The sequence below is a fragment of the Trachypithecus francoisi genome, unplaced genomic scaffold, assembly GCF_009764315.1.
Source record: "Trachypithecus francoisi isolate TF-2019V2 unplaced genomic scaffold, Tfra_2.0 Lachesis_group16, whole genome shotgun sequence".
Taxonomy (NCBI): Eukaryota; Metazoa; Chordata; class Mammalia; order Primates; family Cercopithecidae; genus Trachypithecus; species Trachypithecus francoisi.
The window spans coordinates 19,918,176-19,930,677 of NW_022681461.1; the positions used below are offsets into that span (position 1 = coordinate 19,918,176).

Here is a 12,502-nt window from a genome sequence, read left to right on the forward strand (position 1 = left end):
GTTTCATAGGATTTAGCAATCAATTGAAGCAGAGATAGGAGTGACAGTCTTTTGTAAGAGGGCTAATAGAACATGCACATGACTAGAAGACAACCCCATCCCACTTCCAGTCACAGGGGAACCAAAGAATCTTGCTGTCTTCATGTAACCCATAAGGTCATTCAGCACCTTTTTTGACTCCCCACTTCCCAAGAAGCCTTGCTGACTCTGGTATTCTTGAGTTCATTACCAGGTTAAAGTCTTTTCAGTTTAAAATAATGAATTGAATTTTGATTTATAATTAGTTTACACTAACTCATGTTAGCATGACCAGCTCTCCAGACCTGATCATTCCTTGTCAAAACGAAAGTTCTAATCTCACAGAACCAATATCCAAATTAAGGTGACATAACTGACATGACCACGGGACACCCACTTAAATCAGTATGACCTGTTGCTCATTGCTCTTGGCTGCAATCACTGGAACTTCTCTTTTGACCCACATTACATCGGCATTGTAGTATGGTTATTTATAACACGTTTATCTTCATTGCCAGACTATAATCTCCTTGAGGACATGATTTGTGTCTTTTTTCCTTTGTAGTTCACGCTCAGCCTAAGCATAGGGCCTAGCTTATTGTAGACTTTCCATAAAAGTTGTTGAACGAATGATAGAGGAAAAAGGAAATTCTGTACCTTTCCTAATTTCTTCTCATCTCTCCTTTTCTGCCTGTTCAAATCCCATTCTGCCTGCACAGAGTAACCCATCCCCCACCTCTACTGCACACTATTCTCCAGTGACTACAGTTCATAATCATCTCTCCCTTCCTGTTGCATTCATCATTAGCAGCTCACAATTTGGCACTTAATTGTTTCTTAATTGATTCATCGGTGCTCTCTTTGCTTCACAGGTAGACTGAAATCCCTAAAGGCAAAGAAGGTATTTTAACATATTTTGTACCAGTTCTCTGTGCCAGTCTCCCTCCATCTAACACACTGCATTAGAGTTTAATGTATAACAGATTCCCAATAAATATGTGTAAATTAACTGAATTAAGCATCACCACCCAATTTCAAGGCAGGCAGACCAGAATTAAAAAGTAACCTTCAGCTATTTCTTGATATGTTTTAGAATTGTATCAAAATTAATCAATAGCTTTGACAGTTGTCATATATAAAAGGTGAATAAATTAACAAAGCCAAATAGGCAAATTGAAAAAGACTTCCTTCTTTCTTTTCTCTCTTTCTCTCTCATTGCTGTTGTTTTGTTTTCGTTTTCAATTACAAAGTTGATTTATTTTTTTGAGCACTATACCTGAGAATCTATTGCTGTGAGCCCAGCCCTGGCCCTGGTATCTGTCTGGCAGACACTTAGATGTCTGGCCCTTTCCCTATTTGGCACTAGTGTTCTCTTTACATCAGACTTTCAGATTCATAAGATAATGAAACTATTTACCAAATACAGTGATAGAATCTTTTTAGGAGATATTTAATTTAGTTTTAAAAATCTTATTTTTCTAGATTGGGTTAGTTCTTTGGTAGAGGGAAATTGAAATGCATAATCTCAAAGACTTCTCTTTTATCCTCCAGAATGGTCTCCCTTGAACAGCTTTCAAAAACGATAGGATTATAACCCACCTGATATCACCGAGTGATCTTTGTTTTGAACCTGCAACTTTGTATTAAAAGCAAACTGCTTGGCCAGGCGCGGTGGCTCATGCCTGTAATCCCAGCACTTTGGGAGGCCAAGGTGGGCAGGTGACGAGGTCAGGAGTTTGAGACCAGCCTGACCAACAATGTGAAACCCCATCTCTACTAAAAACACAAAAATTAGCCAGGCGGCCGGGCGCGGTGGCTCAAGCCTGTAATCCCAGCACTTTGGGAGGCCGAGACGGGCGGATCACGAGGTCAGGAGATCGAGACCATCCTGGCTAATACGCTGAAACCCCGTCTCTACTAAAAATACAAAAACTAGCCGGGCGAGGTGGCTGGTGCCTGTAGTCCCAGCTACTCGGGAGGCTGAGGCAGGAGAATGGCGTAAACCCAGGAGGCAGAGCTTGCAGTGAGCTGAGATCTGGCCACTGCACTCCAGTCCGGGCGACAGAGCGAGACTCCGTCTCAAAAAAAAAAAAAAATTAGCCAGGCATGGTGGTGCTTACATGTAATACCAGCTACTCAGGAGGCTGAGGCAGGAGAATCACTTGAACCCAGGAGGCAGAGGTTGCAGTGAGCCGAGATTGCGCCACTGCACTGCAGCCTGGGCGACAGAGCGAGACTCCATCTCAAAAAAAAAAAAAAATAAAGTAAACTTCTTATGAACAGAATGCCTGTTAATAAAGGCTGCACATCTTTGAACTCTAACATGTGTGCCAGGTATCAAAAAGGAAAAAGGAAAATTGATTCGTTCTCTGCAAAATGAGCTTTTTAGGAGATGGAAGTGTTTGTGGAGTAAGCAATCTTCTGCCGCTAACCATCCTAACCAGACTACCAGCCAGGCTCCCATCTGCCACAGGATTTGCCAGATGAGGAAGGGACTAGAGTAGGTCATGCAACCAAAATCTCTCCTTGACTGTCCCCTCAGGATAGCAGTTTTGCAAAACTGTTACTTGTTCATTTGTTTTTGCAGGTCACTTTACAATTTTTTTTTCACTTTTTTCCTTTGGACCTTTGTGGTCATATAGCAACTGCACGGTAACTGTGTGTTTCTGATTTCTCTTTAGCTTCCAGTGCTTTTGACAGTGTCAGATACCATCTCATGGCATGATCTAGCCTTCAACTCCCCAAAGACTGTTCCTCTCACAATGAGGTCTTCTTAATTTTTTTTAAGTGAAGTCGACCTCATTTTGCTAACCTTCTTTTCAATAATTAAAAATGTGAAGACCTACCCAGAATCATTTTCTGTGCCATGACTTAATCTTAGTATTTGGTGTGAACCGCAAATTTGTTATAAATGCAGCCTCTCCATGGGAGGCCCTTACATGGGGCTTAAACAGCTCCCCAACCTCCAACACACATCCCATGTCATGCTACATTGAATGCCCCAAGCTGCTATTTCATTTATCTTATTGTGTCTGGTCTGATTTGTGTGACATTTCAGAGATTTCTGTTCATACTTAACTACCCACAGGTACCTTTTGCCTTTTGGTGTAATTACTGAGGGTTGTATGCCTCTAACTTTAATATATGTATTTAGAGTCAGGGTCTTACTATGTTGCCCAAGCTGGAGTGCAGTGGTTACACCCTGAAACTCCTGGGTTTAAGCAATCTTTCTGCTTCACAGCCTTCCAACTACCTGGGACTGTAGGCAAATGCCACCACACCTGGCTTATAAAATGTATTAACCCTAGCTGTAATGTGATATGTTTTACCTGCCAGCTCATACCTCTAAATTTTAATTTTTTGTTTCCTTCATTTAAGAGAAAACAAAGCACTTGAATTTTTAATTTCTGTGCTATTCTTCGTCTAGATTTTCAGTTACTCTTCCAGTCGTAGGTTGGCGGGGGCTTCTTTTTAATTTTAAACAGGATACTTTTTAAAATCAGTTTTCATTCATGTCAAGTGGGAGCATAAATTAATTTGAAGGTCAACTCAAAACTGTTATTGATAAAATGTTAAAATTAAGGAACAAGTGGAATCTTTTTTTAAAACATATATAAGAGAGAAAGTGTTATATATACTATTGATTTGGGCATATTATTTTAGAGAAGTTGAAGCTTCTGTCATGTATTTTAATCATTTAAAGTAGTGGATTATGTCCTGTTTGTGAATTTAGTTTTCTTCAGCCAGAGATTATCCTGAAGTTCAACATGTGAAGAATTTATCTGTTACAAGGTGTGAACTAATGGGCATGATTTCTGTTAAGTCTTTCATGCAGTGCAGCCATACTACACAAAAGAATGTTTTGAGGATTATCATCATCAAGGACTAGAGATTGTTTGAACAGGTTGCCAGAAAGTGACCGTATCCAAAATATACAAAGATTCATTTCATCTCTGTAAATCTCACCATTCTTATTTTTATGTAACCCTTATTTCCCCACAAGTTGATAACCTCCTTGCAGGTAAGGATCATATCCAATAAATCTTTCTATCTGTAGCATCTACCATGATGTCATTGCCAAAATATGTTGTTTAATTCCAGGTGACTCTGCATTTTGCTTATGGTCAGAAAGGAATCATTGAAACATTAATACACAAGTGTCTGTGTTCCCTCACTTTTCATTGAAAACCATCAAAAACCTATTTTTTCCATCTAGAAGATTGTGTCAGAAATGTCTTGTTGATAAAGTCCCATCTCCTCAGTTTGCACTGTATTAGACAGAATGCTAAGGCCTGAAAGCTTGAAACAGATATAAAATGGACATATACATTGTGTCATTCTCTAGCCCGGACCTAAAGAATAGCAGGAAGCAAATCTACTAAATGAAGTTAAATAATGCTTTTTCTTTCTCTATTGTCTTTGTCAAGAGACATTTTTATTCCGAACTTGGTTATTACATCATGCAGGCCAGTAATAGCCAAGAGAAGTAATTTCGTAAGGATGGATAGCTAACAACCTCCTCTCTCCTGTGTTTTTGCCTTTCTAACCGCTACAGCATTTCCCATAAAATAGTTTTAATTTGGGTCCATGCTGAGCACCTGCAGTGCTCCAGGCCCTTGGCTAAGTGTTGTTGATACAGCCGTGGACGAAGGCACTTGTGGGTCCTCACCACCGAGTGTGAGGGCCATAGCTAACTGGGCAAACGTGGAAGAATATTGAGTTCGGGGTTTATTTTTTTAAATAAAATTATAAATTAATAATTTATAATATCTCAGCACAGTGAAAAGTCATTAAATCCCCATGGAGGGATTGGAGTAAGGTAGGTTTAAGAAGCTAAATCTCCCATTTTCTAACATGAATAGCTTGTCTCCTAGATACTTAACAAACCTATGTAAAACATGGGAGCTTCCTCTCCCTGACATCAGGAGAGAGTCACTGCCAGATACTTGTTACACATACATTGCCTTGGAAATGTACCTGTGCCTGGCACCATGGCAACACCCTTGAGAATGACCTCCACAGCCACTCAGAATTATTCCTATAAAACAAATTATGGCTATAATTAACTCTCTGAATTTACAGTATAAATTTGTTCAGACCTTGGTTTTTTGTTGTTTTTTTTTTTTAAGGTTGAATGAATGGAATAATTTAACAAGAACCCATCCCTCATATTCCACTAGATTTTTTTTTTCAGAATAGAAAATGCTTCAATGGAAAGTACAATTCAGTTAAGAGATTATTTTATTACCTTTTCTCAGTATGTGACGAGGACCATCAAATGAGGATGTTCTACTCTTATCTTGCTAGAACTCTAGTTCTAGGGGAACAAAGTGCCTTTTTTCTCTAGCAAATGTGAGATACAGAGATGTGCTGAGTCCCGTGAGCCCAGAGTGAGGGGAGTTGCATGGGATTGGGGGTTATGCGGGCAGCAGCTCTTTGGTCCCTTCTTGGCAATGAAAAATGCGGGGTTTTTTTTGTTTTTTTGTTTTTGTTTTTGTTTTTTTGAGACAGCCTCACTCTGTTGCCCAGGCTGGAGTGCAGTGGTACAATGGTGGCTCACTGCAACCTCTGCCTCCCGGCTTCAAGCGATTCTCATGCCTAAGCCTCCCATGTAGCTGGGATTTCAGGCATGCATCACCACACCTGGCTAATTTTTATATTTTTAATAGAGATGGGGTTTCGCCATGTTGGCCTCGCTGGTCTCAAAAACTCCTGGCCTCAAGTAATCTGGGCCTCCCAAAGTGCTAGGATTACCGGTATGAGCCACTGCGCCCAGCCAGAAATGCGGTTCGTGGCCTATAAATTTTACCTGCTTCATAAATTGTCTGTAACATATCTTCAATCCTGGATAACTTCTCAACTCCCCAGATTTTACTCTAGGAGAAACTAGTTTGTATGTCTTTTGTTTAGTTGGAGGTTTTGTTGTTTTTCTTTGCCTTGTTTTGGGTTTTTGTTTGGTTTGGTTTTTGGTTCTAGATGATGTGGGTTGCAACTAGCAGAGCTACATACAGTTCCTCTTAGTCTTTTCTTTTGTTAAGATAGATTAATTTAACTCTTTTACCCCAAGCAAAGTGAGCCTTTCTCTCTGTCATTCAACTGAGGCAAAGCAAAAAGAATGGCAAGCAAAAACTGTAGCTTCCTTTTAAGTTAACCAGAAATTTATGAAGCATCTTTAATGGCTGTTTCTTTGCTGTGATCTGTGTTGATACCTGGGCGATGAACAGACAGAACAGAGCCTGGCAGGCAGCAGGTGCTCAGTGTTAGTTGTTGTTATGCTGTTGTTGTCATTCTCTGTGATCTATACTGACATTGAAAAGATGAAGAGGAAAAAGTATTCTTGCAACTATGAATGTCTTGGATATTCAGTTCAGTACCCTGAACTTAGGAGTGATACCACTGACAATTTTTTTTAGGGTAGCCTCTAACGCCTTTAAGTGGAAAATTTTCTAGTGGCAGGTATATGCCTGATTCCATCTTATCCAAGCAATGTGACAGGTAATTTCCCACTTCATGTACTGGTTCCTTAAATTCTCCTGTGCTAACACTCATCTGTGCTTTAGTATGGAGCGGCAATGAGTAATCTGTTAGGTTTATCTTCAGAAAACCACATTTTCCCTTTACCTCAGGAACAGCACAGCGCCTTCCATTACAAGAATTAACAGCCCTCTGTTCTGACCTCTGTGTATGGCACTAAGCGAGTAGAGATGGTTTATCGGGCAATATATTTCTGAGCAGCCTTGCCAGTGGAAATTTCAAGTCATTTGATTCCTCTGAAATAAATTTTTGTATACAATAGTTAAATGGTGAACTTGTAGATTTCAAAGTGTACATTCAGGTTTTTCAAATCAAGAAGCTGATAAATTAGAAAACTCCATACAGAGTAGCTCTCAGGTTTTTTGTTTATGATGTAATGAGCTGGTTTATCAGTAGAGTGAAATACAGATCACTTCCTGGAACATGTGCTCATTAACTCTATCAGAGGACTCCATGATCATGGCAAGATATTTACTAAAATTCTGGGTCTGGTTCATTTTTACATTTCCTTTCTGTCTTTCACACCAGTATTCTCCCAGCCTCCCTCTATTTGTCTTCCTACCAGTTTTATAATAGTTGGAGATATCAGACTGGTTCTGTTACTCCATAGAGAGCTGATTGCCAGTTAGAGAATCATCAGTGTATCAGGTAAAAGGGCCCTGGAATACTAATTAATTGATTTGCAGTAGGAATTTCTGGGCTGATACTTTTTTGTCTTAAATAATTGATAACACACCTCCAAAGAGGCAGTAATTTTATTTCTTTGTTAAAGTCAGACTTAACTCTTTGTTAAAGTCAGATTTAATCCTCCTACTTTATGATTCCATGAATCTTGTGGATTCAACTTTTTTTTTACATTCAGTTTCAAATTTAAGGGTATCATTCATACAGAAATACCACTAGTAAGAATGCTATTTAAATAATGCTAAAACTAAATCTCAGCATAGGAAATCCATCAATCCATCCAACACATATTCATTAAGTACTATTTACCTGGAATTAGTTTAGGTACTAAGGCAGAAATAAAGATAGGTAGGTCAGAGTCCCTACCCTGAGTAGGTCATGTCCACTGAGTATTTGTTATTGCTCGATTATGACATGCTATGCACAAGGCATTCCTTGTTATGTATCTCAGAACTCACTTCTTGTTTGTGGTTATCAAGAGTTGAAGATCTAACCCATTCCCTTTCTATTAAGCGTCCCACCTTTTCTTTAATCTGGTTCATAAGTTAGTTACTTTGTGCATATACTTTGTAGTTGTGTGTTTTGAAACCATGTCTGTGCCCCATCCTTTCCAGGACAAAGGAGAACACAGTTACTCTTTGAAATCATGAAGATACCACTCAATTCTATCAAATTATTTTTTTTTTTTTTTTTTTTTTTTTTTTGAGGCGGAGTCTCGCTCTGTCGCCCGGACTGGAGTGCAGTGGCCAGATCTCAGCTCACTGCAAGCTCCGCCTCCTGGGTTTCCGCCATTCTCCTGCCTCAGCCTCCCAAGTAGCTGGGACTACAGGCGCCCGCCACCTCGCCCGGCTAGTTTTTGTATTTTTAGTAGAGACGGGGTTTCACCGTATTAGCCAGGATGGTCTCGATCTCCTGACCTCGTGATCCGCCCGTCTCGGCCTCCCAAAGTGCTGGGATTACAGGCTTGAGCCACCGCGCCCGGCCTCTATCAAATTATGTCATTCTCAACATTTCAGATTATTTTTTACACTTTGAGAAAATGAAACATGAATGGAATAAAAGATTCTTGACATGGCAGAATTACACTGTGAAGAACATATGTGTGACTGCCAGGGGTGAATGGAATAAAAGATTCTTGACATGGCAAAATTACACTGATGATGAACATATGTATGACTGCCAGGGGTAACACAGGTAGTGATAGAACAATTCTGTGTCCTGATTGTGGTGGTATTACACAAATCTCTACATATAAAATCTCATAGAAATAGATACCCCCCATAATACAGTCAGCCCTCTGTATCTGTGGGTTCTGCATTTGTGAACTCAACAACCTATGGATCAAAAATATTCAGAAAAATATTGTATCTTTACTGAACACGTACGGACTTTTCCCCATCATTGTTCTCTACACACTACAGTATAACAACTATCACATAGCATTTACATTTTAAGTAACCTAGAGGTGATTTAAAGTACAGGAGAGGACTATGCATATGCACATATTATATGCAGATACTGTTCCATTTGATATGGAGGACTTGAGCATCCAGGGATTTTGGTATGTGCAGGAGGTCCTGGATCCAGTCGCTCACAGATACTGAGGGATGACTGTATACACATATACAATATATAGCATATGAAATTTTTATTTCATCCGTTGTAGTTTTGTTAATAGTATTGTATCAGTGTATTTGTTAATAGTATTGTATCAGTGTCATTTTCCTGGTTTTGATAATGTATTATGGTTATGTAAGATGTTATTGTTTGGGGAAGCTGGGTAAAGGGTACAGGGAAATGCTCTGTAATATTTTTGCAACTTCTTGTGAGTCTAAAGTTATTTCAAAAGAAAAAAAATCTTTAAGGGAAGGGAAAAGTATCAAGTATCATATAACCAGATAAATGTAAAGTTAAGGTGTGGTGACTCCAAACATTGGGAATATCTGACCTTAAGACACATTATTACTGCAGTAGTTAGAAATGTCATGGCTTCACATTAATCATGAATGACTTAGGCTCTGGACAGAATTTAGGACACTGTAGCCTGCTGTCTTCTCTTAGGGGAATAATGAAATTCATTCCAGGAAGACTCTGACGTTCTGCAAAAAAAAAAAAAAAAAAAAAAAGACATTCTGACCTTATGTGCAACTCTGTTATCTTGAAAACTGTTTTAAACTTCTGCTTTGGCAACCAAGCCTACTAAACAAGTAGAGAATAGGAAACTAATTTGAATTTCTTTTTCTCCCATCCCCTGCCTCTGGGGAGTATGAGTTCTAATTGATAATAAGAGAATAAATGAGAACTATGGTGTGTATGTAATCCATAGATGGATAACCTTCCAGTAATGGAAGGTTGACTTTATCTTTCTTTTCCACAGACTCCTCTACCACTTTCTGATGTTTTTCTATCTCTTCTTTACTTTTCTGTTAGGGCTCATTTTTGTCCTTCCCTTTCCGTAGACAGCTTTGGTGTGATGGTGTCACTGACATTCTCATTGTGTCTTCCCTCCTCTAGCTATCTTAATGACTTGGACCGCGTAGCTGACCCTGCCTACCTGCCTACGCAACAAGATGTGCTTAGAGTTCGAGTCCCCACCACAGGGATCATCGAATACCCCTTTGACTTACAAAGTGTCATTTTCAGGTAGTAATTGAGTCCATAAAACCTATTTCCCAGCTTTTTATGCCTTGAGTACCTTTGGTAAACTCTATAAATACTGGAATCGTGTAGGCTTTAAAACAAGACAGCCTTTTTACCAATTATTATCATTAGTTTCACAAATAAAATGACATATCCCTGAAGGAGGAAACAATAGAAAGATGTACTGGAGGCCAGGCACAGTGGCTCACGCCTGTAATCCCAGCCCTTTGGGAGGACAAGGTGGGTGGATCACCTGAGGTCAGGAGTTTGAGACCAGCCAGGCCAACATGGTGAAACTCCTTCTCTACTAAAAATACAAAAATTAGCTGGGCGTGCTGGCGGGCGCCTGTAATCCCAGCTGCTTGGGAGGCTGAGGTGAGAGAATCACTTGAACCCAGGAGGCAATGAGACGAGATTGCACCACTGCACTCCAACCTGGGTTACAAAGCGAGACTCCATATCAAAAAAAAAAAAGAGAGAGAGAAAGGTGTACTGTCCTGGAACATTTGGCATTTCAATTTAAATCACTAAGAAATCAATAAAAATCTTAGTTTTGCTTGTGGTTGAGTAAAATCGGTTGATAAACCATTGGTCTTAACTGTAATTTCTTGGGCAATCATTTTAACTGTAAGGACAATGGATATGTTTTTAGAATTATGTAAGCTGTGAATGATCTTATGGTGCTGTCAAGCACAAATTATATAGTGTCAGAAGTTTTCATGCTGGTGTTTTCCCCGGGTCCTCTGGTACCAATGCAGAATTTTTCAGTAGCAAGAATAATATGTGATATTTTGTGTTCATAAAATATGTTGCTTAAAAAATTTTGAAATACATGATTTTGAAAATGGGTTAATTAACCTAGTCTACATTTACCTAGCAAAATAGAATGAAATTTATTACCTCATCTCTCACTGCTGCTGTTCTGTCTGGATAATACTTCAACAGAAGCATTCTGTTGTTTTGCTTTTAGGATGAGAAAAAATAAACAATACTGATGTACTTTCATTCAGTCTCTTATTACACAATCACTCAGTTCTACTTTTAGTTAGAATACAAACTACATGGTGCTTTGAGAAATGAGAATGTGTCTTGGAGAGTGGAGAGTTGATTTTCTAGGAGCGCCCACCCCGTTGAAGATGGATGTGTGCAATATTGGTTATGAAGTAGAAGTTACTATCTCCTGTGTCACTCTGCCAAGTGATTCTGATTAGCAGGCCCACCTTCATTCCTTGCCGTGACACTGTGTTTTCTTCTAATCGGCCTCTGTACGTGAGGTCAAATCTGGCTGCCATGCATTGCTCTAATAGATATTGCCACAAAGCAGGTGGCATTTTGAAACTGTTTCTGAACCTCAGTTTTTTAATCTATAAAATGGTTGTATTGCATTAGATGATCGCCAGGGTTCCTTGTAGCTCCAGCATCCTATATTACTTACATTTTAAGTTTAGAGTATATTGATTTAGAAATCTTTAATTTGAGACACCCAGATTTCCTTCCTCCATGTTACAAAATGTTTTTAGAAAACATTGCATTTCATGGGGATTTTCATCTACTTATTGCTTCGGAATTAGTGGATTCTGAAACCAGATTACAATTACATGTTGTTTTTTCCATGTTTTGTACACTAGCTTTTGAAGTACATTTTTTTGCCACTACAGTAAAAGTAATGACTTAGAAGTATAATTTTCCACCACCATCAGAAGCATCTTTTAGGGCCCAGTGTGACAGAGTTTCATGGAATGAGGATTTCATGTAAATTAGTAGCATATTATTCATGCCTTGGCATTGGGGAAGAGCCAGCATTTGAATACTTCTGAAGATCTAAGAATTTTGACTTCGATGTCCTTAGTACATGGATCTCCCTGGATCCATTGTTTTGCCCCTTACATCTGTCTCCTGTCCCTTACTAGGCTTACGAGCAGTCACTTAGAAGATCCTTGAGTTCTTAGTTTAGGTTAATGCCAGGAGGCAGGAAAACACCAGTAGTGACTGCAGTTTTAAACAAATGTTTAAAGAGCCCTACTTTCAAATTTTTGTACCTAAACCACTCATTCTCTGAGACTATTTTTTTCCTGTGAACATTGTGTACAGTTCATTCAAGATACAGATTCAACAATTTGGACAAACTTTGACTCAGTGCCAAGCATTGCTAGATATTTTCAGACATACATTGTCACTCAAATTAATTGATGTCAGTGTTGGTTTCTGAGCAGTAATTCAGCACAGAATTGATGTGTTAAAAACAAATGATTGAAATGATTCACATGATGGCTTCCGTCTTGTACCTTGTAGTATCTTCATTCACTCACGCTTCATTTCCAGTAAGTGACCTGACATGGCTAGACCTGTGCCAAATTCTTATCAATATTGGGAAGAAAAAATTGCCCAAAATGCCTACTCTGCTAATGAAGGCTGAGTGGGGTCGTATCTGCATTTAGTGGAAGCATCATAGCACCCATATTGAAATGTATAGCATCTCACATATTTTAAGTGTACTTGTAGTCATGTCTAGCATCCATAAAAAATACATGAGGATCTGTTTTCCGATTTTATAGGAAAAGAAACTGAAGTTCAGTATTTGCCAGTAGGGCCTAAACACAAAACTCATTCAGTTTTGGACTCTTCA

The 12,502-nt window shown here is 39.0% G+C and overlaps 1 protein-coding gene across 4 annotated transcripts in view; it reads left to right on the forward strand.

Moving 5' to 3' along the window:
- The window catches only part of GNAQ (G protein subunit alpha q), a 327,552-nt gene that overhangs the window by 234,613 nt on the left and 80,437 nt on the right, over positions 1-12,502 (forward strand). For all 4 annotated transcript variants that reach the window (XM_033237036.1, XM_033237037.1, XM_033237038.1 and 1 more), the window contains one exon: positions 9,751-9,879. In XM_033237036.1, the coding sequence (XP_033092927.1) occupies positions 9,751-9,879 (129 nt within the window). The remainder of the gene's footprint in view (positions 1-9,750; positions 9,880-12,502) is intronic.